Raw genomic sequence first — 25,875 nt, 5'->3', positions numbered from 1 at the left:
GCCCGCCCTCACAGTCGGGCATATTTGCGGAATACACCACGCCGCCGTTGACCCTAGCCATTGACCGAGCAACCGAACGTTCCTACCAGCTCCTTCTGCAGGAATGTGTTTTCTGGGAGGTATTGAGCATCATCCAGGCCCAAATATAAAGACCTCGTTTAATTCTGTAGATTTTTCTAGCAGAAAAGGTATTGGTATTCTACATGCAAACATCAGAGGCCTCGTAAATAAATAAAGTCAAATAAAACTAGAAGTGGCTAATTTAGACCCAGACATGTTTTTGCCTAACAGAAACGTTTCTGACTCCGGCCATAATGACTTGCAAATGACGAATGACAACTACAACAATTTTCGGCTTGATCGAGGGTCTAAAGGAGGTGGAATTGCCATATATGTCCGTAATACTATAGCATGTTCACCAGCTCACTCCGTGTAAAAAAGAATGTTGCTTTGAGGGTCTGGCTATTAAAATAACTCTCCCGAATAATGAACAGATATTAGTAGTGTGTTGCTATAGGTGAAATAATTTTAGTGGGAGATCTAAATTGGAATTGGCTAAATCCACCGGCTGTGGACTCAAATTTTACAGATGAATTTAACCTGTTTCAATTAATAAATGTCCCAACAATACCCAACTAAGAAAATCTGGGACATTCATCACTGCTTGACGTCCTATTGACAAATGCCCGTCACAATTTCACACTAACTGGTGTTCTGGGTAATAACCTTAGCGTTCACTCCATATTTGGGGTGATCGGCCAAACCCAATATCCCCCCTAAATTGGTTGAGAAGCACTCTCTGAGACACTTCAGCATTCAGGCATTTAGAAATGATGTATTTAACTCGGATATTGACAATGTCTGTGATATCCCCGACCTGACAACGGCTTGGGAGACCTTCAGATCCACATTTCTCAAAATTTTTAACAAACATGCTGCGTTGGTTAGATTTAAAATAAAAGGCAATCGCCCACCATGGTATGATCCTCTAATTACTAAGCTCATGAAAACTAGGAACAAGGCTTGGGCATCTGCTCATAAAAGTAACTTGGTAAATGACTGGCTAGAATACAGGATTTTAGGAAATAGATGTGCCAAAAAAATACGAAATGCAAAAAAATATTTACTTTTCCTCCGCGCTCCTGGAATCAAATGGCAATGCCAGGATTTTCTGGAAAACAATCAAATGTATTGAAAAAACATCTAAAACAGATAATCTGCCTGTTACGCTAAACCGAAAAGGGGAGTGTTTTTCAGATCCCCAAAAAATAGTCGACTATTTTAACCTTCATTTTTCTGAAGCTGGTGACCTTTATGACAATATATTGGGAGTAACCCGAGCTCAAGTAATTTCGGAAACCACTGACCAAACGTTAAACAAATTTAATTTCTTGCCTATACACAAAAAAAATGTTTTAAAACAAATGTCTAACCTCAGAGCGTCTTCCGCTACCAGAGCAGATAGTATTCCCGTTTTTGCTCTGCTTACTGTTGGTCACCTAATATACAAACCGATAGCCCATATTTACAACCTATCCATCAAAGACGCATCACTACCTATAGAATGGAAACATTCCTATGTTCGTTCACTTCACAAAGGAGGCCCTAAAGATGATCCAAATAACTACTGACCGATCTCAATTTTGTCTCCGTTGATGAAAGAATTACTGAACTATCAACTTAGCAGTTTCCTGTCCGACAACAATATATTACATAGAAAACAATCAGGGATCCGAAACAATACAGCACCGCAACTGCTGCATTGGACTCTCTAAATCACATTTACAGTAGCCTTGATAAAAAGCAATACTGCGCCAGTCTATTTCTTGACTTGTCCAAAGCTTTTGATATAGTGGACCACAACACGCTGCTAAGTAAAGTAAGTTGCCTCCGTTTCTCCAAGCACGCAGTAGAATGGTTAAAAATTTACCTCTCTTCTCGCACCCAAACTGTTTTCACAGATGGTTGAAGGTCAAACAGTGTTAAGATAAAAAAGGAGTTCCACAGGGTTCAATCCTCGGCCCCCTCTTGTTCTCTCTTATATTTCTGCAGGAGACGCTATACTGATTACTGCTGGACGCTCTCCGGATGACGTGATTGCTAGGCTCCAGGTCGATTTCGACAAACTACAACGACAGCTAGATGCTCTTAAACTAGTCTTGAATACCTCCAAAACCAAGGTGCTATGCTTCTTACCAGGACTAAAGCAGGACGTTATTTTCCCCTATTTATATTCAAAAACTAATTATGAAATAGAGCAGGTCAACATCTATAAGTATTTTGGGGTCATCCTTGATTCAAAAATGAATTTTCAAGAACACATTGATTATATTGGTAAAAAGACAAAACAATTGGTTTTTTGTATCGACACAAGCACTGTTTTCCACCTATGTTCCGTTTGTAATTGATAAAAGCTACCATCATGCCTCTACTTGATTACTGTGATATCGTATATAAATCAGCACACAGTACTGTTCTGAAGAAACTTGACTCAATATATCACTTGGCCTTAAGATTTGCATCGAACTGCCCATATAGGACCCACCACTGCGATCTCTACATTGGGTCAAACTTAACTTCTCTTAATGATCGACGGCTTATGCATCAGATATTATTTATTTACGATGTACTTACGAAACGATTACCTGCTGGATCTCCTCATTGTTTCAGAAAGAGATATGAGCTAAGATCTTCGCTCATTTACCAGCTACCACATTCCTTATTGCCGTACAAATACTGGAGGGAGGGCCTTTGCTATAGATGCCCCCAGGGTCTGGAATGCTATCGCAATTAAACTCCAGCTTGGGTCATTACCTACAAGACCATCACTCAAAACTGCTCTAGAGGAGTCGTACAACCCTAGCTGCCACTGCTATCCAGTGGCCTGAAATCAAATATATAGCTATCGATGACCAATGCGAGAAATTGTTATGTATTTTGATTATAGTGTGCTGCTACTACTATTGTTACTCTTGGATTGACTCATGCAGCTAGCGAAGGATGCTAGGTTTAGTAATATATGTTATGTATGTCGCTATTGTAAACTTTCAATCACATTTCTTATTATCACTGTTACATTGTTTTCTAGCATTATTTTAGTAATTTCTAGATAGGTTTAGTTTAGCCCGATTTTTTGATGTAGTATAGAGTTATATCTTCTTGGTTCTTTCGGTAAAGTCACGTAGAAGGCAAGTAATAAAATAATAAAAATAAAACATAATAAAATTATTCTCACGACGTTTCGGCCACAACGCAAGCAGCCGTCCTCAGGTGAAAACCAGGTCCGTCGAGGCGACAGAGTCTGAATGAAACACCACACGAGCTTGGAGCATATATATAAGCTGGGCGCATTGACAAAGGAATTTGCATATCAAGAGGAATTTAGCATATTTATGGGAAATGCAGGAATGTGATTAGTACTGCATATGCATGTGTATTATGCAGGATTAACAGCATCAAAGGGAGCTGCAGTTGCTGCTGCTGCTGCTGCTGCAGTTGCTGCTGCTGCTGCAGTTGCTGCTGTTGCTGCAGTTTCTGCTGCTGCTGCAGTTTCTGCTGCTGCAGTTGCTGCTGCTGCTTCAGTTGCTGCTGCTGCAGTTGCTGCCTTATCCATTTTAATATAACACTATGTATTATTCTACCCACCCTAATGTGTATCACACTGCTATATATTTACTATACAATTACGACACCATACATTACTCTGCACACTGCACCATGCCAGTGAGTGGAACGCGGTCTGAAAGTCACCGTAAACGTGAGCAGCAGCAGCAGAAACTGCAGCAGCAGCAGCAGAAACTGCAGCAGCAGCAACTGCAGCTCCCTTTGATGCTGTTAATCCTGCATAATGCACATGCATATGTAGTACTAATCACATTCCTGCATTTCCCATAAATATGCCAAATTCCTCTTGATATTTGTCAAGGCGCCCAGCTTATATATATATGCTCAAAGCTCGTGTGCTGTTTCATTCAGACTCTGTCGCCTCGACGGACCTGGTTTTCACCTGAGGACGGCTGCTTGCGTCGTGGCCGAAACGTCGTGAGAATAATTTTATTATGTTTTATTTTTATTATTTTATTACTTCCCTTCTACGTGACTTTACCGAAAGAACCAAGAAGATGAATCCCTGCAGTCACGAAAGCTTTAAATCAATATAGAGTTATACTTACATTTTTTTTATCTATATTGCATTATCATTGTTATTGTGATCTAACATCAAAATGGGATTTTATGCACATTTTTGTACGCAGCATAAACAAATGGTGCTGTTTCTGGAAGATTTTATTGTTTTTGGAGGGGAAGTTTCAATTTGCTTAAAGTAAATTTTAAATGTATCTTGTAATTGTATTGTTTGTTGCGATTGCACCCGAATCAAGAGCCGAATGGCTCACAGGGTTATTCCAAATAAATGAAACTGAAGTGAGTGAGTGGATGAGTGAGTGAGTGGATGAGTGAGTGAGTCGGTGAGTGAGTGGGTTAGTGGGTGAGTGAATGAGTGGGTGAGAGAGTGAGTGAGTGAGTGAGTGGGTGAGTGGGTGAGCGAGTGAGTGAGTGGATGAATTGGTGAAAGTCTGAGTGGGTGGGTCGGTGAGTAAGTGACTCAGTGGGTTAGTGAATGCGTGAATGGGTTATTGAGTGGATGATCTAGTGAGTGAGTGGATGAGTGAGTGAGGGTGTGGGTGATTGAGTGAATGGGTGAACGGGTGAGCGGGTGGATGAGTGAGTGGATGAGTGAGTGAGTGGGTGAGTGAGTGAGTAAGTGAGTGAGTGGATGAATGAGTGAGTGGATGAGTGAGTGAGTGGATGAGTGATTGAGTTGGTGAACGAGTGAGTGCGTGAGTGGGTGAGCGGGTGAGTGAGTGGGTGTGTGAGTGAGTGAGTGGATGAGTGAGTAGATAAGTGAGTGAGTGGGTGGGAGAATGGGTGGATGAGTGGATGGATGAGTGGTTAAGAAAGTGGTAGGGTGAGTCGGTGGGTGGGTGAGTAGGTGATTGACTGAGTCGGTGAGTGAATGGGTGGGAGGGTTAGTAGATGAGTGAGTGAGTAGATGAGTGAGTGAGTGGGTGAGTGAGTGAATTGGTGAATGGGTGAGTGGATGAGTGAGTGGATGAGTGAGTGAGTGGAACAGAGAACGTAGACGTAGGTTTCTTCCAGGATGGACAACAACGCCGGTCACTCTGGGGACCCGGCTTCTATTCTCTGCGGCGTGGCTGGCTCTGACTTTGGCCACGACCACCTTCCACAATCCTCGGGAAGGATCTGGATGCTAACCACGTGACCACCCCTAGCCCCCACCCGGGCCCCTTTGTAGACTTAACTGGTTACGTGTCAATTCGGGTCAACCAGAGTGCCATGGCCTTTAGTAACCTCATTCCTACGGCCGACACTCCCACACCATGTCCTGTAGGGCTGGCACTGCACGCCAAGCGTGGTGCCATTCAGCGCTATCAATCAGCACTCACCGGGCCCCTCTAGGGCCGCTACTACACCCACACCGCTGCGATGTCCGTGGTGTCGTTACACCGCACGCCGTGCCTCTCTAGGCCGGTACTGCACAGGGACATCCCGCGATGTCACTACATCTGTATCCCTGTGTTTGTTTATGGGTCTCTATTCATCTCTGTCTATCTCTATGGATATCTGTGTATCTCTGTGCATTTTAATGGGTATCTGAGTATCTCTATGGGTCTTTGTGTATGTCTGTGTATCTCTATGATCCTCTGTGTGTCTCTATGAGTATCTGTGTATCTTTACGTATCTCCAATCATCTTTGTTTATCTCTCTGTATATCAATGGGTCTCTGTATCTCAATAGGTCTCTCTGTATCTCTATGTGTCGCTACGTATCTCTATTCATCTCCAAGAGTAAATATCTACCTTTATGCGTCTATGTATATCTATCGACGTGCATGTATCGCAATCAGTCGTTATGGGTCTCTATGTAGATGTAAAGTAGTAACTTGGCGGGAGACGACTCTGACGGGTAGCACACCTTTTATTAACACCAACTTATTTTACACGGGTGGCAACTGCCACATAACCCACGAGGTTCCCCTGGCTACACCCACACGGGCTCTTACGCCCCGTAGCTTCTCGGAACCCACCCGGCTGGGTTATTAGTCTCGACCCTGGGTCCCACAGCCTCGTCCCACATGGACGCCAGGCCACGGGTCCCACAGCCTCGCCTCTGAGCCGCACAGGGTCCCGGCCCTTACAAGGACAGCGGGGCTAGGGGTCTCAGGGCCCTATCTCTTCAACTCCGTCTTCGATCTTCAGCTGGTAATAACTCTCCGAGTGCTCTCGTGCGTCCCCCTTTATAGTCCTCCATGCGGACGTCGCTGAGAGCACCCACCCCAGTTGACCAATCACTCAGCGCGCTGCCCACGATCCTGTTTCCCATATCGTGTCAACGCGCACAACCACGCACCCAGTGCCGCCCCGTGATCCATCACTGTCGGCGTGCGTCAACACCCCCACACTCGATGTAGCCACGCCCGGCGCGCGCACACACACACACCCCCACCTTGTCAGCGCGCACCGCCACTACATAGACATATGGGTCTCAATGTGTCTATGAGTATGTTGATACAGCCAGACAAACCAAATAAACACGGAACTTGACTCCCAGACTAACAATAGCAGTGGGACGTTTAGACGGCGATAGAATATCATTGGTACAGCTGTGTTCATTCAATTAAGGGTGAGCGGTCAGGTGAGTGAGTGAGTGGGTGAGTGGCTGGGTGAGTGTGTGGTTGGTGGGAGAGTGGCAGAGTGGCTGGGTGGGTAAATGGATGAGTGGGTGAGTGGCTGGGTGAGTGGGTGAGTGAATGAGTGGGTGAGAGAGTGAGTGAGTGGGTGAGTGGGTGAGCGAGTGAGTGAGTGGATGAATTGGTGAAAGTCTGAGTGGGTGGGTCGGTGAGTAAGTGACTCAGTGGGTTCGTGAATGCGTGAATGGGTTATTGAGTGGATGATCTAGTGAGTGAGTGGATGAGTGAGTGAGGGTGTGGGTGATTGAGTGAATGGGTGAACGGGTGAGCGGGTGGATGAGTGAGTGGATGAGTGAGTGAGTGGGTGAGTGAGTGAGTGAGTAAGTGAGTGAGTGGATGAATGAGTGAGTGGATGAGTGAGTGAGTGGATGAGTGATTGAGTTGGTGAACGAGTGAGTGCGTGAGTGGGTGAGCGGGTGAGTGAGTGGGTGTGTGAGTGAGTGAGTGGATGAGTGAGTAGATAAGTGAGTGAGTGGGTGGGAGAATGGGTGGATGAGTGGATGGATGAGTGGTTAAGAAAGTGGTAGGGTGAGTCGGTGGGTGGGTGAGTAGGTGATTGACTGATTCGGTGAGTGAATGGGTGGGAGGGTTAGTAGATGAGTGAGTGAGTAGATGAGTGAGTGAGTGGGTGAGTGAGTGAATTGGTGAATGGGTGAGTGGATGAGTGAGTGGATGAGTGAGTGAGTGGAACAGAGAACGTAGACGTAGGTTTCTTCCAGGATGGACAACAACGCCGGTCACTCTGGGGACCCGGCTTCTATTCTCTGCGGCGTGGCTGGCTCTGACTTTGGCCACGACCACCTTCCACAATCCTCGGGAAGGATCTGGATGCTAACCACGTGACCACCCCTAGCCCCCACTCGGGCCCCTTTGTAGACTTAACTGGTCACGTGTCAATTCGGGTCAACCAGAGTGCCATGGCCTTTAGTAACCTCATTCCTACGGCCGACACTCCCACACCATGTCCTGTAGGGCTGGCACTGCACGCCAAGCGTGGTGCCATTCAGCGCTATCAATCAGCACTCACCGGGCCCCTTTAGGGCCGCTACTACACCCACACCGCTGCGATGTCCGTGGTGTCGTTACACCGCACGCCGTGCCTCTCTAGGCCGGTACTGCACAGGGACATCCCGCGATGTCACTACATCTGTATCCCTGTGTTTGTCTATGGGTCTCTATTCATCTCTGTCTATCTCTATGGATATCTGTGTATCTCTGTGCATTTTAATGGGTATCTGAGTATCTCTATGGGTCTTTGTGTATGTCTGTGTATCTCTATGAGCCTCTGTGTGTCTCTATGAGTATCTGTGTATCTCTAGGTATCTCCAATCATCTTTGTTTATCTCTCTGTATATCAATGGGTCTCTGTATCTCAATAGGTCTCTCTGTATCTCTATGTGTCGCTACGTATCTCTATTCATCTCCAAGAGTAAATATCTACCTTTATGCGTCTATGTATATCTATCGACGTGCATGTATCGCAATCAGTCGTTATGGGTCTCTATGTAGATGTAAAGTAGTAACTTGGCGGGAGACGACTCTGACGGGTAGCACACCTTTTATTAACACCAACTTATTTTACACGGGTGGCAACTGCCACATAACCCACGAGGTTCCCCTGGCTACACCCACACGGGCTCTTACGCCCCGTAGCTTCTCGGAACCCACCCGGCTGGGTTATTAGTCTCGACCCTGGGTCCCACAGCCTCGTCCCACATGGACGCCAGGCCACGGGTCCCACAGCCTCGCCTCTGAGCCGCACAGGGTCCCGGCCCTTACAAGGACAGCGGGGCTAGGGGTCTCAGGGCCCTATCTCTTCAACTCCGTCTTCGATCTTCAGCTGGTAATAACCCCCCGAGTGCTCCCGCGCGTCCCCCTTTATAGTCCTGCATGCGGACGTCGCTGAGAGCACCCACCCCAGTTGACCAATCACTCAGCGCGGTGCCCACGATCCTGTTTCCCATATTGTGTCAACGCGCACAACCACGCACCCAGCGCCGCCCCGTGATCCATCACTGTCGGCGTGCGTCAACACCCCAACACTCGATGTAGCCACGCCCGGCGCGCGCACACACACACCCCCACCTTGTCAGCGCGCACCGCCACTACATCACCCCCTACCACATAGCTCGCAGCCGACCTGGCTGCTAAAAAAATGTATTTCCCTCCCCCCTTTAGTGTGTGCCCCGTAACACCAGCAACAATCACAACAACACAACACAATAAGAACTCCGCCATCCGTAAGCAGAGCATACCACCGCAACAACAAGAACAATATGTACAAACGGCGAGCGACAACAATAAACGTATATACAAAAATGACTCGTGCAGCGTCCCTTCATTTCCGACCACCCCTTGCACGGGGCAATGTAGCGGGCAGAAGGGGAACGTGGCGCCGAGTCGCAATCTCGGGCCCCCCCTCTTTTTTTTTTTTTTTTTTTCAGGAAAAGTGGCGTGTCTTAGCACGAGTCCGTCTGGCCGGTCCGTCGTACGGCACCAGACGCGGTTGACCGTCCGGTGGCGCCGGCAGTCCAGGGAGGCACGGGGCAGGCATTGTAGATCCGCGCGCGCCTCGGGGTTCCGGCTCTCGGCGGTCAGCAGCCGTCAGGTCCGCGACACCTGGGAGTAGGTCAGGCGGAGACACGTGAGGATCAGACTGCGACACCTCCCACCCCGAGCCGACGGCCCCATCACACGCTCGGTCGTTACGGCACAAAGGGAGGTCATGGGTTGCCGCGAAAGGTTTCAGCCGGGAGGGGTGTACATACCAACGGCGTTTTCCCCATTTAATCTGGATACACTGGGGTCGCGCAATACGCACGATTTCCACAGGTCCCCTCCATGGTCTCAACAATTTAGGGGACGTAGCCAACGGTGCATGTGGGCAATGCAGCCAGGCCTTATCGCCTGTTTTCCAATCGTGCGTATACACTTTTCGTTCATGCAACCTCTCGTTAGCGACCTGGCGCGACCTCGAATTCAACCTCGCAGCCTCTCGCGCTTCAGCCAGTTTGGCGATATTAAATTTGATGTGGTCGGCCAATTTGTATTTCGCACGTGGCTGGGAAATCCCCAGTTGGACATCCATAGGCGGATCAGCCTCCCGCCCATACATGAGAAAAAATGGGGAAAACCCCGTTGCCGCATGGGGGGCCATTCGATAGGCCGCGAGTACCCCAGGTACCTGCAAGTCCCAATCAACCTGATCGTTGCAGACCTGTTGGCACAGCATAGAAGTAATCGTCCTGTTTAGACGTTCAACCATTCCATCAGTCTGCGGGTGGTACGGGGAGGTACGCACTTTTTTTGTACCCAACAGGTCGCACACCTCGCGCAACAAAACGCTCGAAAAATTATTTCCTTGGTCCGTCAGCAAGTGTTCGGGGGCGCCTTTGTCCAAAACATAGCCCTGGACAAAGGCGTCCGCCACCGCCGCAGCCGACTGGTTGGCGAGTGGCCACGCCATGGGCCATCGGGTGAAGTATTCTACGCCAACCAGCAGGTATTTGTTACCCCTAGGTGTAGCGGGAAAGGGCCCCAGAATGTCGAGCGCAACCAGTTCGTTCGTGCGCGAAACCTGAATGGATTGTAGCGGTGGATTAGCCGCTATTTGTGGCGGTTTCCTTCGAGCGCACCCCACACATCCCTTGAGGATGTTTGCCACGTCGCTCCCCATACCCGGCCAGTAATAGTCCCGTTGGAGTAGGGCGAGCGTTTTGTGAAATCCCAAATGCATGAGTCGTTCGTGAGCAGCCAAAACGACCCTACCCCGCATAGCAGATGGCACAACGAGCGTATGGCGCCGGGACATATTGTCCCACTTCATCAGGAGGCCCTGTCTGACCACCCATGAACTGACCCGCGTTTCCCCCCCCCCCGGGAGCCTCTGCCTTCCGACGCAGCGTGAGTAGGGAGCTGTCGGCCATTTGGAGACGGCCCCACTCGGTAAGAGGCAACGCGAGTAACGAGTCCCCGCCCGTAGGAGCGGCGGGCGCATCGACCTCCGGAGCGTCAGTGGCAGCGAGCAAAACTTCCGCGGGGACGGTGACAGGGGGTTTACACCGCGCCGATCCCAGAAGACACGCGCATTCCGAGCGAGGCGACAACCGCGACAAGGCATCCACATTCGAGTGCCGCAATCCCTTTCGGTAAATCGTCGTGAACTGGTAGTCTTGGAGGACCTCCAGCCATCGGGACAATTGGCCGGAGGGTTGCGCCACCCGCATTGTGTACTGGAGAGCCGCGTGGTCTGTACGAACAGTAAAATGACGTCCGTAGAGATACGGCCTGAATTGCTGTATAAAAAAAACGATCGCTAGCAATTCACGACGTGTCACACAGTAGCGTTGTTCCGCAGGTGACAGAACTCTACTACCGTAGGCGACCACCCGTTCGACCCCCCCGACCACCTGTGAGAGCACTCCCCCGATACCCGTGTTACTGGCATCCGTGTCAAGCAGAAACGGTTGCGTGAAATCGGGGTAACACAAGGGAGGAGCCCGCACCAAGGCGTCCCGAAGGGAGCAGAACGCAGCCTCCTCCTCTGAGCCCCAGTGAAACCTTACCCCTTTAGCCGTCAAAGCGTGTAGGGGCCTGGCTATGGTGGCAAAATGTTCGACAAAACGGCGGTAGTAGGAGGCGAATCTTATGAAGCTGCGGACTTCAGTGACTGAGGTTGGCGTTGGCCATGAGCTGACGCAGTGCGTCTTAGCAGGGTCTGTGGAGATCCCTGAACGGCCAACAATATGCCCCAAGTACCTGACCGATTCCCGAAGCAGGTGACATTTAGCCGGTTTAAATTTTAATTTAGCGGAACGCATCCTGAGGAACACCCCTCTCAATCGCTGGAGGTGCTCCTCGAAAGTCCAGTTGAAAATGATGATATCATCGAGGTAGATCAAACAGGTGTCCCATTGGAGTCCTGACAAAACCAATTCCATGAGCCTCTGGAACGTGGCGGGAGCAGAATGTAAGCCCATGGGCAATCGATTGAATTCAAATAGGCCTCCTGGTGTCCGGAAAGCGGTCTTAGGTTTAGTTTCCTCATCGAGGGGCAATTGCCAAAATCCCGAAAGCAGGTCAAGCGTTGAAAAATACTGTGCTCCCGCCAAGGCATCCAGCGACTCATCCATCCTGGGGAGTGGATACGCGTCTGCCATTGAGATTTTATTTAGGCGGCGAAAATCCACACAAAACCGCAAGGACCCGTCCTGTTTTTTAACAAGGACGATGGGAGCACCCCACGGACTGGAAGAGGGCGAAATGATGTCGGCAGCCAACATGTCATTAACAGCCGATCTCACATGCTCCTTCTCGGCTGGGCTGAGCCGGAAGGGATTTTGCCGAATAGGGGCCGCATCACCGGTCGCTATGTGGTGGCGCAACAAGTCCGTGCAGCCAATATCGTACTTGTGTCTGCTAAAAACGTCAGCGAATTCGAGTAGCAGGCCCCTCAACGCTCCCAACTGCACACTAGACAAGTCACTAGACCCAGCACACAACGAGTCCAACCATTCTGTCCCCTCCTCCAATGGAGGATGCGTATCGAGGCTAGAGTCGGCATGCGCAACGAGCTGTTCGTCGACGGGTAGCGGCGCCGCGTGAGCCAGCACCGTGCCCTGTGTAATAACAGCTGGCCGCGACCCCGTATTCAGAACCATAACGAACGGATCCCTGTCCGCCCGCACCATGGTCTGAGCTACCGCTAAGTCGAGGCCCCCAACAGCTCTGTTTGACGGCCCCAACAGAACACCTTGTTCCCCTGCGTCAATCCCGAGGGGTTTTCGCAACCGAAGGGGTACCAACATTTGCGATCCCGGGGGCACCCGCACAGTCTGAGTTGCCAGCGCCTGAACCGTTGCACAAACCGTGCGTATTTTGGTAGGACTCGTTAAAAATGCAACCCGCCGACCCGATGGAAGCTCAATGCAGGCCTGATCAATGAGAATTTTAATGGGCATTTTAGCCAGAAAGTCCGTACCCAGTAAACAAGGCACTGCCAGAGACGATGACACAAAAATGGGACCCGCCAATTTGATATCACCAATACAAATAGTCGCCCGAATCTGTCCGATGATTCCCAAAGATCCCCCGTTTGCCGCGTAAAACGGTACGTCCACCGGAAGAAGGGGTCGGCATTGGACGGGAAGGATGTTATAAATAAGGTCCGAAATGATAGTGGCCGACGCACCCGTGTCCACCAGCACCCGGACCTCGACCCCGTCAATAAACCCCGTTACTACGGACGACCCGGCCGACGCAGCCACTATCCTGTGGGCCAACTCGGACCATTTGACTGCGCCCGGGCCGTGTACGAACCCCCCTCGCCGAACCGAATCCCCGGTACCCATACGCGGTCCCCCCACCGCGAAGCGGCGACCCGAGTGTGCCGTGTATGTGGACCGAGCGTGTGGGGTGCCGCGACTTGCCGGGGTTAGCTGGGATGACTTGGGGCCTTGGTCGTCGTCCGGACGTGGTCCCGTGGCGCGCTGACGCGGAGCCTGGCACCCGGACGCGACGTGACCCCGGAGGCCGCAGTTGTAGCACAAGACGAGGGACGTCGTAGGTTTCGGTTGCTCCAGCTTGTGGGATCGTACGGGCGAACGACCTCCCGATCTCCACTCCCCCGGTCTTGACACGGTGAAGGCCTCCTCCCGAGCCGTAGCAGTCTGAGGCTCGGCGACCGTCGCGGCTGGTGTCGCGATCCCCGCCAATGCACAGATGACCGTCCGCTTGCGCTTGAGGACCTCGTGTGCGTGAATACTTGTCGCAACCCCCAAGGAGCAGATGTCCATCTCGTCCGCCGTATTGATGGGCACTCCCAGACCGTGAGCCAACGCCAGCAGCTGCTCTGTCACCATGGCGTCCTTCTCCTCCTTGTCCATGCGGGGAAAAGCGGCGTCCGCCAGGGCGAGCAGCGACGTGCGATAGGCGAGCGTAGTTTCTCCATCCACCTTACGCCGTTCGTAAAACTGGTGGCGACAGGTCGAGGGCGGTCCGAACACCTTAGCCATGAGATGTAGCGTGGCCTGGAGCGTTGAGCGGGACGACCTTGGGGCGGATGTGAAGGCCGCAAGCGCGTCGTCGTCGAGCGTCGCCGGCAGCGCGCGTAGGGCAGTGGTGTCGGACCACCCCGACATCTCCTGATGCGCGAGGAACCTTCGTTGGAAGGCCCCCCAGTCGCCCCCGTCCGCCTTGAACGCCGTGAGCGCGGGCAGTCTTTGTTGGAAGACCTGGTCGTCGTCCCCCGATAAATGCTTTTCCCGCGCACCGTTGTGGTCAACGAAAATGTCGGCTCCGTCGGCAGGCGCATGGTGGAGAGTTTCGGCGCGCGCCAATGATGCGGGCTGTGTAGAGTGGAGGTCCCCGACCACGTGGTGTCCACGCTTCCCGCCAATGGATGGTGGACCCTCGAAAATGGCGCCAATTTCAAAACTTTCGGCGCGAAGCGCGTTGTGGCGGGATCCCGCCGGCCGCGCTCCCTCCTCCAACCTCGTAGTCGTCCTCCCGCCTCCTGAAGCAGTGATTTCTGACAAAATTGAAGCTGCGGCAAGCAGCAACTCCGCCAGGCGAGAGTGTGCATCCTGAAGGCCGGTGTTGGAGACGAGCGGAGCGTCGGCCATCGCCGCGAGGTGCTGCATCGGCGGCATCTCATCGTCCTCGCCTCCCGAGGCTTGTGGCTCCGGTACGCCGTCGTCTTCCCGATCTCGCTCGTGGGTATGGGTAGTCTTCCTAGTATCCATCGTTTTAGAAGACAGGTTCACTTCTGACACCAGTTGTAAAGTAGTAACTTGGCGGGAGACGACTCTGACGGGTAGCACACCTTTTATTAACACCAACTTATTTTACACGGGTGGCAACTGCCACATAACCCACGAGGTTCCCCTGGCTACACCCACACGGGTTCTTACGCCTCGTAGCTTCTCGGAACCCACCCGGCTGGGTTATTAGTCTCGACCCTGGGTCCCACAGCCTCGTCCCACATGGACGCCAGGCCACGGGTCCCACAGCCTCGCCTCTGAGCCGCACAGGGTCCCGGCCCTTACAAGGACAGCGGGGCTAGGGGTCTCAGGGCCCTATCTCTTCAACTCCGTCTTCGATCTTCAGCTGGTAATAACTCTCCGAGTGCTCTCGTGCGTCCCCCTTTATAGTCCTCCATGCGGACGTCGCTGAGAGCACCCACCCCAGTTGACCAATCACTCAGCGCGCTGCCCACGATCCTGTTTCCCATATCGTGTCAACGCGCACAACCACGCACCCAGTGCCGCCCCGTGATCCATCACTGTCGGCGTGCGTCAACACCCCCACACTCGATGTAGCCACGCCCGGCGCGCGCACACACACACCCCCACCTTGTCAGCGCGCACCGCCACTACATAGATATATGGGTCTCAATGTGTCTATGAGTATGTTGATACAGCCAGACAAACCAAATAAACACGGAACTTGACTCCCAGACTAACAATAGCAGTGGGACGTTTAGACGGCGATAGAATATCATTGGTACAGCTGTGTTCATTCAATTAAGGGTGAGGGGTCAGGTGAGTGAGTGAGTGAGTGGGTGAGTGGCTGGGTGAGTGTGTGGTTGGTGGGAGAGTGGCAGAGTGGCTGGGTGGGTAAATGGATGAGTGGGTGAGTGGCTGGGTGAGTGGCTGGGTGAGTGGGTGAGTGAGTGAGTGGGTGAGTGAATGAGTGAGTGGGTGGTTGAGTGGGTGGGTGGTTGAGTAGGTTAAGGACTGATTGGGTAAGTGAATGGGTGACTGGTTGAGTGGGTGGGTGGGTGAGTGGATGAGTGAGTGAGTGGATGACTGAGTGAGTAGATGAGTGAGTGGGTGAGTTGGTGAGTGGGTGGGAGAGTGAGTGAGTGGTTGGGTGAGTAGGTGAGTGACAGAGTGGGTGAGTGAGTGAGTGAGTGAATGAGGGAATGGGTGAGTGGGTGAGTCCATGAGTGAGTGAGTGGATGAGTGAGTGAGTAGATGAGTGTGTGGGTGAGTGAGTGAGTGGATGAGTAGGAGAGTGAGTAAGTGGGTGAGTGAGTGGGTGAGTGGGTGAATAGGTAAGTGACTGACTGGGTGAGTGATTGAATGGGTGATTGGGTGAGTGGTTGGGTAAGTGGAAGAGTGGGTGGGTGAATGGGTGAGTGGGTGGGAGAGTGGGTGGGTAAGTGAGTAGATGAGTAAGTGAGTGCATTAGTGGGTGAGTGAGTGAATTGGTGAGTGGATGAGTGAGTGGATGAGTGAGTGAGTGGAACGGAGAACGTAGATGAAGGTTTCTTCCAGGATGAACAACAACGCCGGTCCCTCTGGGGACTCGGCTTCTATTCTCTGCAGCGTGGCTGGCTCCGCCCTTGGCCACGACCACCTTCCACAATCCTCGGAAAGGATCTGGATGCTAGCCACGTGACCACCCCTAGCCCCCACTCGGGCCCCTTTGTAGACTTAACTGGGCACGTGTCCTCTTGGGTCAACCAAAGTGCCATGGCCTTTAGCAACCTAATTTCTACGGCCGGCACTCCAAAACCATATCCTGTCGGGCTAGCACTGCACGCCAAGCTTGGTGCCATCCAGCGCTATCAATCAGCGCTCACCGGGTCCCTCTAGGGCCGCTACTACACCCACACCACTGTGGTGTCCGTGGTGTCATTACACCGCACGCCGTGCCTCTATAGGCCGGTACTACAAACTGACTTCCCGCGATGTCATTACATCTGTATCCCTGTGTTTGTCTATGGGTCTCTATTCATCTCTGTCTATCTCTATGGATATCTGTGTATCTCTGTGTATTTTAATGGGTATCTGAGTATCTCTATGGGTCTTTGTGTATTTCTGTGTATCTCTATGGGTCTATGAGTATCTCTATGGGTCTATGAGTATCCCAAAGGGTATCCGTATATCTCTGTGTATCTCAATGGGTCTCTGTGTGTCTCTATGGGTCTCTGTTTATCTCTATGTATCTCCAATCGTCGTTGTTTATCTCTCCGTATATCTATGGGTCTCTACGTATCTCTATTCATCTCTAAGAGTATCTATCTACCTTCACGTGTCTATGTATATCTATCGACGTGCGTGTATCTCTATCAGTCGTTATTGGTCTCAATGTGTCAATGAGTATATTGATACAGCCTGACTAACCAAATAAACACGAAACTTGACTCCCACACTAACAATAGCAGTGGGATGTTTAGACGCAGATAGAATATAATTGGTACAGCTGTGTTCATTCAATTAAGGGTGAGCGAGCAGGTGAGTGAGTGAGTGAGTTTGTGAATGGGTGAGTTGGTGAGTGAGTGGATGGGTGAATGGGTGAGTGGGTTAGTGGGTGAGTGAGTGGGTGGGTGAGTGAGTGGGTGGGTGGGTGAGTGGATGAGTGGTTGGGTGAATGGGTGAGTGGGTGGGTGGGTGAGTGAGTAGGTGGGTGAGTGAGTGATTTGGGTGAGTGGGTGGGTGAGTGGATGAGTGAGTGGATTAGTGAGTGAGTGGGTGAGTAGGTGAGTGAGTGGGTGAGTGAGTTGGTGGGTGAGTAGGTTAGTGATTGGGTGAGTGGGTGAGTGATGGAATGGGTGAGTGAGTGGGTGAGTAGGTGAGTGAGTGGGTGAATGGGTGAGTGATGGAATGTGTGAGAGGGTGAATGGATGAGTGGATGGGTGAATGGGTGAGTGTGTGGGTGATTGAGTGGGTGGGTGGGTGAGTGAGTTAGTGAGTGGGTGGGTGGCTAGGGTGGGTGGGTGAGTGAGTAGGTTGGTGGGTGAGTGGATGAGTGAGTGTATTATTGAGTGAGTGAGTGAGTGGGTGGGTGGGTGAGTAGGTGAGTGGGTGGGTGAGTGGGTGAGTGATGGAATGTGTGAGAGGGTGAATGGATGAGTGGGTGGGTGAATGGGTGAGTCGGAGGGTGATTGAGTGGGTGAGTGAGTGGGTGGGTGGCTGGGTGCGTGGGTGGGTGGGTGAGTGAGTAGGTGGGTGAGTGAGTGGTTGAGTGAGTCAATGGGTGAATAAGTGAGTGGGTGAGTGGGTGGGTGGGTGAGTGGATGAGTGCGTGGATTAGTAAATGAGTGGGTGGGTGAGTCAGTGGGTGAGTAGGTGAGTGAGTTGGTGAGTAGGTGAGTGATGAAATGGGTGAGAGGGTGAGTGGATGAGTGGGTGGGTGAATGGGTGTGTGATTGAGTTGGTGGGTGAGTGAGTGAGTGAGTGGGTGGCTGGGTGGGTGGGTGAGTGAGTGAGTAGGTGGGTGAGTGAATGAGTGGTTGAGTGAGTGAATGGGTGAATGAGTAAGTGGGTGAGTGGGTGAGTGGATGAGTGAGTGGATTAGTAAGTGAGTGGGTGGGTGAGTAGGTGAGTGAGTGGGTGAGTGAGTGGGAGGTTGAGTAGGTGAGTGAGTGGGTGAGTGATGGAATGGGTGAGAGGGTGAGTGAATGAGTGGGTGGGTGGTTGAGTAGATGAGTCAGTGAGTGAGTGGTTGGGTGGATGAGTGGATGAGTGAGTGGATTAGTGAGTGAGTGGTTGGGTGAATCGGTGAGTGGGTGAGTGTGTGGGTGAGTTGGAGAGTGGGTGAGTGGGTGAGTAGGTGAGAGACTGAGGGGGTGAGTGAGTGAATGGGTGAATGGGTGAGCGGGTGAATGGGTGTGTGCGTGGGTGAGTGGATGAGTGAGTGAGTGGGTGAGTGAGTGGATGAGTGAGTGGGTGAGTGGACGAGTGAGTGAGTGGGTGAGTGAGTGAATGGGTGAATGGGTAAGTGGGTGGGTGGGTGAGTGGATGAGTGAATTAGTGGACGAGTGAGTGGATGAGTGAGTGATTGGGTTAGTGAGCGAGTGCGTGAGTATCATTGGTACAGCTGTGTTCATTCAATTAAGGGTGAGGGAACGGGTGGGTGAGTGGGTGGGTTGGTGAGTTGGTGAGTTGGTGAGTGAGTGGGTGAGTGGGTGAGTGATGGAATGGATGAATGGGTGAGAGGGTGAGTGGGTGGGTGAGTGGATGAGTGGGTGGGTGAATGGGTGAGTGAGTGGGTGAGTGGGTGAGTGCGTGAGTTGATGAGTGAGTGATTGGGTGGGAGAGTAGGTGAGTGAGTGAGTTGGTGAGGGAGTGAGTGAGTGGGTGGGTGAATGGGTGAGTGGGTGAGTGGGTGGGTGGGTGAGTAGGTGAGTAAGTAGGTGAGTGAGTGGGTGGGTAAATCGGTGAGTGGGTGAGTGAGTGGGTGGGTGAGTGTGTGGGTGAGTTGGAGGGTGGGTGAGTGGGTGAGTAGGTGAGAGACTGAGAGGGTGAGTGAGTGAATGGGTGAATGGGTGAGCGGGTTGGTGGATGAGTGCGTGGGTGAGTGAGTGAGTGGGTGGGTGAATGGGTGTGTGGGTGGGTGAGTGGATGAGTGAGTGAGTGGGTGGGTGAGTGGATGAGTGAGTGGGTGAGTGGACGAGTGAGTGAGTGAGTGAATGGGTGAATGGGTAAGTGGGTGGGTGGGTGAGTGGATGAGTGAATTAGTGGACGAGTGAGTGGATGAGTGAGTGAATGGGTTAGTGAGCGAGTGCGTGAGTATCATTGGTACAGCTGTGTTCATTCAATTAAGGGTGAGTGGACGGGTGGGTGAGTGGGTGGGTTGGTGAGTTGGTGAGTGAGTGGGTGAGTGGGTGAGTGATGGAATGGATGAATGGGTGAGAGGGTGAGTGGGTGGGTGAGTGGATGAGTGGGTGGGTGAATGGGTGAGTGAGTGGGTGAGTGGGTGAGTGCGTGAGTTGATGAGTGAGTGATTGGGTGGGAGAGTAGGTGAGTGAGTGAGTTGGTGAGGGAGTGAGTTAGTGGGTGGGTGAATGGGTGAGTGGGTGAGTGGGTGGTTGGGTGAGTAGGTGAGTAAGTAGGTGAGTGAGTGGGTGGGTAAATCGGTGAGTGGGTGAGTGAGTGGGTGGGTGAGTGTGTGGGTGAGTTGGAGGGTGGGTGAGTGGGTGAGTAGGGTGAGAGACTGAGAGGGTGAGTGAGTGAATGGGTGAATGGGTGAGCGGGTTGGTGGGTGAGTGCGTGGGTGAGTGAGTGAGTGGGTGGGTGAATGGGTGTGTGGGTGGGTGAGTGGATGAGTGAGTGAGTGGGTGGGTGAGTGGATGAGTGAGTGGGTGAGTGGACGAGTGAGTGAGTGGGTGGGTGAATGGGTGTGTGGGTGGGTGAGTGGATGAGTGAGTGAGTGGGTGGGTGAGTGGATGAGTGAGTGGGTGAGTGGACGAGTGAGTGAGTGAGTGAATGGATGAATGGGTAAGTGGGTGGGTGGGTGAGTGGATGAGTGAATTAGTGGACGAGTGAGTGGATGAGTGAGTGATTGGGTTAGTGAGCGAGTGCGTGAGTATCATTGGTACAGCTGTGTTCATTCAATTAAGGGTGAGTGGACGGGTGGGTGAGTGGGTGGGTTGGTGAGTTGGTGAGTGAGTGGGTGAGTGGGTGAGTGATGGAATGGATGAATGGGTGAGAGGGTGAGTGGGTGGGTGAGTGGATGAGTGGGTGGGTGAATGGGTGAGTGAGTGGGTGGGTGGGTGGGTGAGTGCGTGAGTTGATGAGTTAGTGTTTGGGTGGGAGAGTAGGTGAGTGAGTGAGTTGGTGAGGGAGTGAGTGAGTGGGTGAGTGAATGGGTGAGTGGGTGAGTGGGTGGTTGGGTGAGTAGGTGAGTGAGTAGGTGAGTGAGTGGGTGGGTGAATCGGTGAGTGATTGGGTGGGTGAGTGTGTGGGTGAGTTGGAGGGTGGGTGAGTGGGTGAGTAGGTGAGAGACTGAGAGGGTGAGTGAGTGAATGGGTGAATGGGTGAGCGGGTGGGTGGGTGAGTGCGTGGGTGAGTGAGTGAGTGGGTTGGTGAATGGGTGTGTGGGTGGGTGAGTGGATGAGTGAGTGAGTGAATGGATGAGTGAGTGAGTGGGTGGGTGAATGGGTGAGTCGGAGGGTGATTGAGTGGGTGAGTGAGTGGGTGGGTGGCTGGGTGCGTGGGTGGGTGAGTGAGTAGGTGGGTGAGTGAGTGAGTGGTTGAGTGAGTCAATGGGTGAATAAGTGAGTGGGTGAGTGGGTAGGTGGGTGAGTGGATGAGTGAGTGGATTAGTGAGTGAGTGAGTGGGTGGGTGAGTCGGTGGGTGAGTAGGTGAGTGAGTTGGTGAGTGGGTGAGTGATGGAATGGGTGAGAGGGTGAGTGGATGAGTGGGTGGGTGAATGGGTGAGTGGGTGGGTGATTGAGTGGGTGGGTGAGTGAGTTGGTGGGTGGCTGGGTGGGTGGGTGAGTGAGTGAGTGGGTGAGTGAGTGAGTGGGTGAGTGAGTGAATGGGTGAATGGGTAAGTGGGTGGGTGGGTGAGTTGATGAGTGAATTAGTGGACGAGTGAGTGGATGAGTGAGTGATTGGGTTAGTGAGTGAGTCCGTGAGTATCATTGGAACAGCTGTGTTCATTCAATTAAGGGTGAGTGGACGGGTGGGTGAGTGGGTGGGTGAGTTGGTGAGTGAGTGGGTGAGTGGGTGAGTGATGGAATGGATGAATGGGTGACAGGGTGAGTGGGTGGGTGAGTGGATGAGTGGGTGGGTGAATGGGTGAGTGAGTGGGTGGGTGGGTAGGTGAGTGCTTGAGTTAATGAGTGAGTGATTGGGTGGGAAAGTAGGTGAGTGAGTGAGTTGGTGAGGGGGTGAGTGAGTGGGTGGGTGAATGGGTGAGTGGGTGAGTAGGTGGTTGGGTGAGTAGGTGAGTGAATAGGTGAGTGAGTGGGTGGGTGAATCGGTGAGTGGGTGAGTGAGTGGGTGGGTGAGTGTGTGGGTGAGTTGGAGGGTGGGTGAGTGGGTGAGTAGGTGAGAGACTGAGAGGGTGAGTGAGTGAATGGGTTAATGGGTGAGCGGGCGGGTGGGTGGGTGAGTGCGTGGGTGAGTGAGTGAGTGAGTGGGTGGATGAATGGGTGTGTGGGTTGGTGATTGGATGAGTGAGTGAGTGAATGAGTGAGTTAGTGGGTGAATGGGTGAGTCGGAGGGTGATTGATTGGGTGAGTGAGTGGGTGGGTGGCTGGGTGCGTGGGTGGGTGAGTGAGTAGGTGGGTGAGTGAGTGAATGGTTGAGTGAGTCAATGGGTGAATAAGTGAGTGGGTGAGTGGGTGGGTGGGTGAGTGGATGAGTGGGTGGGTGAATGGGTGAGTGGGTGGGTGATTGAGTGGGTGGGTGAGTGAGTAGGTGGGTGGGTGGCTGTGTAGGTGGGTGAGTGAGTGAGTAGGTGGGTGAGTGAATGAGTGGTTGAGTGAGTGAATGGGTGAATGAGTAAGTGGGTTAGTTGGTGAGTGGATGAGTGAGTGGATTAGTGAGTGAGTGAGTGAGTAGGTGAGTGAGTGGGTGAGTGAGTGGGTGGGTAAGTAGGTGAGTGAGTGGGTGAGTAGGTGAGTTGGAATGGGTGAGAGGGTGAGTGGATGAGTGGGTGGGTTAATGGGTGAGTGGGTGGGTGATTGAGTGGGTGGGTAATTGAGTGGGTGGGTGAGTGAGTGAGTGAGTGGGTGGGTGGCTGGGAGGGTGGATGAGTGAGTGAGAAGGTGGGTGAGTGAATGAGTGGTTGAGTGAGTGAATGGGTGAATGAGTAAGTGGGTGAGTGGGTGAGTGGATGAGTGAGTGGATTAGTGAGTGAGTGAGTGGGTGAGTAGGTGAGGGAGTGGGTGAGTGAGTGGGTGGGTAAGTAGGTGAGTGAGTGGGTGAGTTGGAATTGGTGAGAGGGTGAGTGGATGAGTGGGTGGGTGAATGGGTGAGTGGGTGGGTGATTGAGTGGGTGAGTGAGTGAGTGGGTGGCTGGGTGGGTGGGTGGGTGAGTGAGTGAGTGAGTAGGTGGGTGAGTGAGTGAATGGGTAAATGTGTGAGTGGTTGGGTGAGTAGGTGAGTGAGTAGGTGAGTGAGTGGGTGGGTGAATCTGTGAGTGGGTGAGTGAGTGGGTGAGTGTGTGGGTGAGTTGGAGGGTGGGTGAGTGGGTGAGTAGGTGAGAGACTGAGAGGGTGAGTGAGAGAATTGGTGAATGGGTGAGCGGGTGGGTGGGGTGATGTGCGTGGGTAAGTGGTTGAGTGAGTGAGTGGGTGAGTGAGTGGGTGGGTGAATGGGTGTGTGGGTGGGTGAGTGGATGAGTGAGTGAATGGATGAGTGAGTGATTGGGTGGGTGAGTGGATGAGTGAGTGGGTGAGTGGACGAGTGAGTGAGTGGGTGAGTGAGTGAATGGGTAAGTGGGTGGGTGGGTGAGTTGATGAGTGAATTAGTGGACGAGTGAGTGGATGAGTGAGTGATTGGGTTAGTGAGCGAGTGCGTGAGTATCATTGTTACAGCTGTGTTCATTCAATTCAGGGTGAGCGGACGGGTGGGTGAGTGGGTGGGTGAGTGGGTGAGTGAGTGAGTGAGTGATGGAATGGATGAATGGGTGACAGGGTGAGTTGGTGGGTGAGTGGATGAGTGGGTGGGTGAATGGGTGAGTGAGTGGGTGGGTGGGTAGGTGAGTGCTTGAGTTGATGAGTGAGTGATTGGGTGGGAGGGTAGGTGAGTGAGTGAGTTGGTGAGGGGGTGAGTGAGTGGGTGGGTGAATGGGTGAGTGGGTGGTTGGGTGAGTAGGTGAGTGAGTAGGTGAGTGAGTGGGTGGGCGGGTGAATCGGTGAGTGGGTGAGTGAGTGGGTGGGTGAGTGTGTGGGTGAGTTGGAGGGTGGGTGAATGTGTGAGTAGGTGAGAGACTGAGAGGGTGAGTGAGTGAATGGGTGAATGGGTGAGCGGGTGGGTGGGTGAGTGCGTGGGTGAGTGAGTGAGTGAGTGGATGAGTGAGTGGGTGAGTGGACGAGCGAGTGAGTGGGTGAGTGAGTGAATGGGTGAATGGGTAAGTGGGTGGGGGGGTGAGTGGATGAGTGAATTAGTGGACGAGTGAGTGGATGAGTGAGTGATTGGGTTAGTGAGCGAGTGCGTGAGTATCATTGGTACAGCTGTGTTCATTCAATTAAGGGTGAGCGGACGGGTAAGTGAGTGGGTTGGTAAGTGGGTGGGTGGGTGAGTTGGTGAGTGAGTGGGTGAGTGGGTGAGTGATGGAATGGATGAATGGGTGAGCGGGTGGGTGGGTGAGTGGTTGAGTTAGTGAGCGGATGAGTGAGTGGGTGGGTGAGTGGGTGAGTAGATGAATGATTGAGTGTGTGAGTGGTTTAGTGAGTGGGTGAGTGCGTGGGTAAGTGGGTGCGTGAATGAGTGAGTGAGTGGGTGAGTGAGTGGGTAGGTTAATGGGTATGTGGGTGAATTTATGAGTGAGTGAATGGATAAGTGGGTGACTGGGTGAGTGCGTGGGTAAGTGGGTGAGTGAGTGAGTGGGTGAGTGAGTGAATGGATGAGTGGGTGAATGGGTTAGTGAGTGGGTGGGTTAATGGGTATGTGGGTGAGTGGGTGGATGAGTGAGTGAGTGTATGAGTGGGTGAATGAGTGGGTGGGTCGGTGAATAGGTGAGTGACTGAGTCGGTGAGTGAGTGAATGGGAAAATGAGTGAGTGGATAGGTTAGTGGATGAGTGAGTGGGTGAGTGGACGAGTGAGTGAGTGGGTGAGTGAATGAATGGGTGAATGGGTAAGTGGGTGGGTGGGTGAGTGGATGAGTGGATGAGTGAGTGATTGGGTTAGTGAGTGCGTGAGTAGGTGAGTGAGTGAGTGGGTGGATGAATGAATGACTGAGTGGATTAGTGGGTGGGTCGGTGAGTGGGTGAGTGAGTGGGTGAGTGAATGGGTGAATGGGTGCGTGGGTGGGTGGGTGAGTGAGTGAGTGGGCGTATTACTTAAAAATAATCTGCTTGCAGTAGTGGTACTAATAATAGTAGCAGCGGCAGAAGCAAATCATCATCTCACCCATCACATGGTACCACGCGTATCCGTGGTAGTAGTACACGTTCCAGTCGTCGGTTCTCGCCCATGCGTAGAGGTCTCCACTCGACGTTGCGGCACCCCGACCTCGGCCACCGATCGATATCCGATCAAACATCGCCCCCATCGATCGCCAAGAGCAACTGGACCAGATTTTGACGTCTCTGTCGCTCCCAACGCCGATGAGGATCCCGCCGGGGGACGCGGAAACGTCCTTGAACTTGTCGCTGAAAGGAGTAGTGCAGACCAAGGCGGCTGTGGGGAGACAAAGATGGGTGGGCCGGTGAGTGAGTGGGTGAGTGGATGGGTGGTTGAGTGGCTAAGAGAGAGATGCGTGTGAGCTTGGCGATTGCCTAGCCTCAGATATCGGAGGAAGTGGCCAAACCCTGTGCGTGGGTGGGTGGATGAGTAAGTGGGTGGGTGAGTGAGTGATCAGTGGGTGAGTGAGTCGGTGATTTGGTGGGTGGGTGACCGAGTGGGTGAGTAGATTTGTGAGTGTGTGAGTGGGTGGATGAGTGGGTGGCACCTTCACCACCACCACCATCACCACCACCAGCACACTCACCATCAACCTCTGTTGTAAAGATGAAGAGAGATCCCACCATTATCATCATCACCACCATCACCACCATCATCACGACCTCAAGATAATGTTCCAGAAGGGGCTAGATAGCTGAGGGTTGAGAATGCCATCGATGTTCTCGAAGGGCTAGAGAAATATCCAGACTTATATAGATGCTTGCAATGCATGGAAATATATGTTAACTGTTTCCGTTCATACTGAGTAAATATTAACAATTGAACCTAGGTGTCCAATAGCGCACATACACATAAACATTTCAACCTATACACACACACACGTACGTATACAAACAAAGACAAATATCCCCCATATTGCCTTATAAGACTAAGGGGGTCAAGTGCTGTTAGCGAGTAGCCATTGAAGGCTACCCGCACTGTGGCACACACAGAGGGGGTGGGTGGCCAGCACCACGCACGTCCGGCCGCCTTTGTCTCAGTGGCGATTTTTACTACACCACTACTGCACGGGGAGGGGGGTGTACTCATTTGAGGCTGAGTTGACTTAGGGGAGGCCCGGTAGAGATTCAGATAATACTCTTCCTGGGTAGTAAGTGTTATTTCCTAATTGCTTATGCCTCAAAAGTATAGAAAGTCGCTATTTTTGCCGACAAATCTTGCGTTAGTGACCAGGACATTGATATTTTAAAATGTACCTATTTTCAAGGAGAAAACGGGCGAATGTGTGTCTTTTCGT

General features: G+C 52.2%; 1 protein-coding gene across 1 annotated transcript in view; it reads right to left on the bottom strand.

Moving 5' to 3' along the window:
- Positions 1-25,297, bottom strand: part of LOC133339344 (uncharacterized) — a gene marked incomplete at its 3' end in the record, with an annotated part of 44,195 nt that extends 18,898 nt beyond the window's left edge. Inside the window, exons 1-2 of the mRNA XM_061547471.1 lie at positions 25,165-25,297; positions 24,585-24,854 (exon numbers count right to left, since the gene is read on the bottom strand). Of these exons, the coding sequence (XP_061403455.1) occupies positions 24,585-24,854; positions 25,165-25,234 (340 nt within the window). The remainder of the gene's footprint in view (positions 1-24,584; positions 24,855-25,164) is intronic.
- Between the last annotated feature and the right edge of the window lie 578 nt (positions 25,298-25,875).

This window comes from Lethenteron reissneri, unplaced genomic scaffold (genome assembly GCF_015708825.2).
Source record: "Lethenteron reissneri isolate LAM-NWPU_2019-01 unplaced genomic scaffold, ASM1570882v1 scaffold_1845, whole genome shotgun sequence".
Lineage (NCBI taxonomy): Eukaryota > Metazoa > Chordata > Hyperoartia > Petromyzontiformes > Petromyzontidae > Lethenteron > Lethenteron reissneri.
This window is presented reverse-complemented; position numbering and strand designations above follow the sequence as displayed.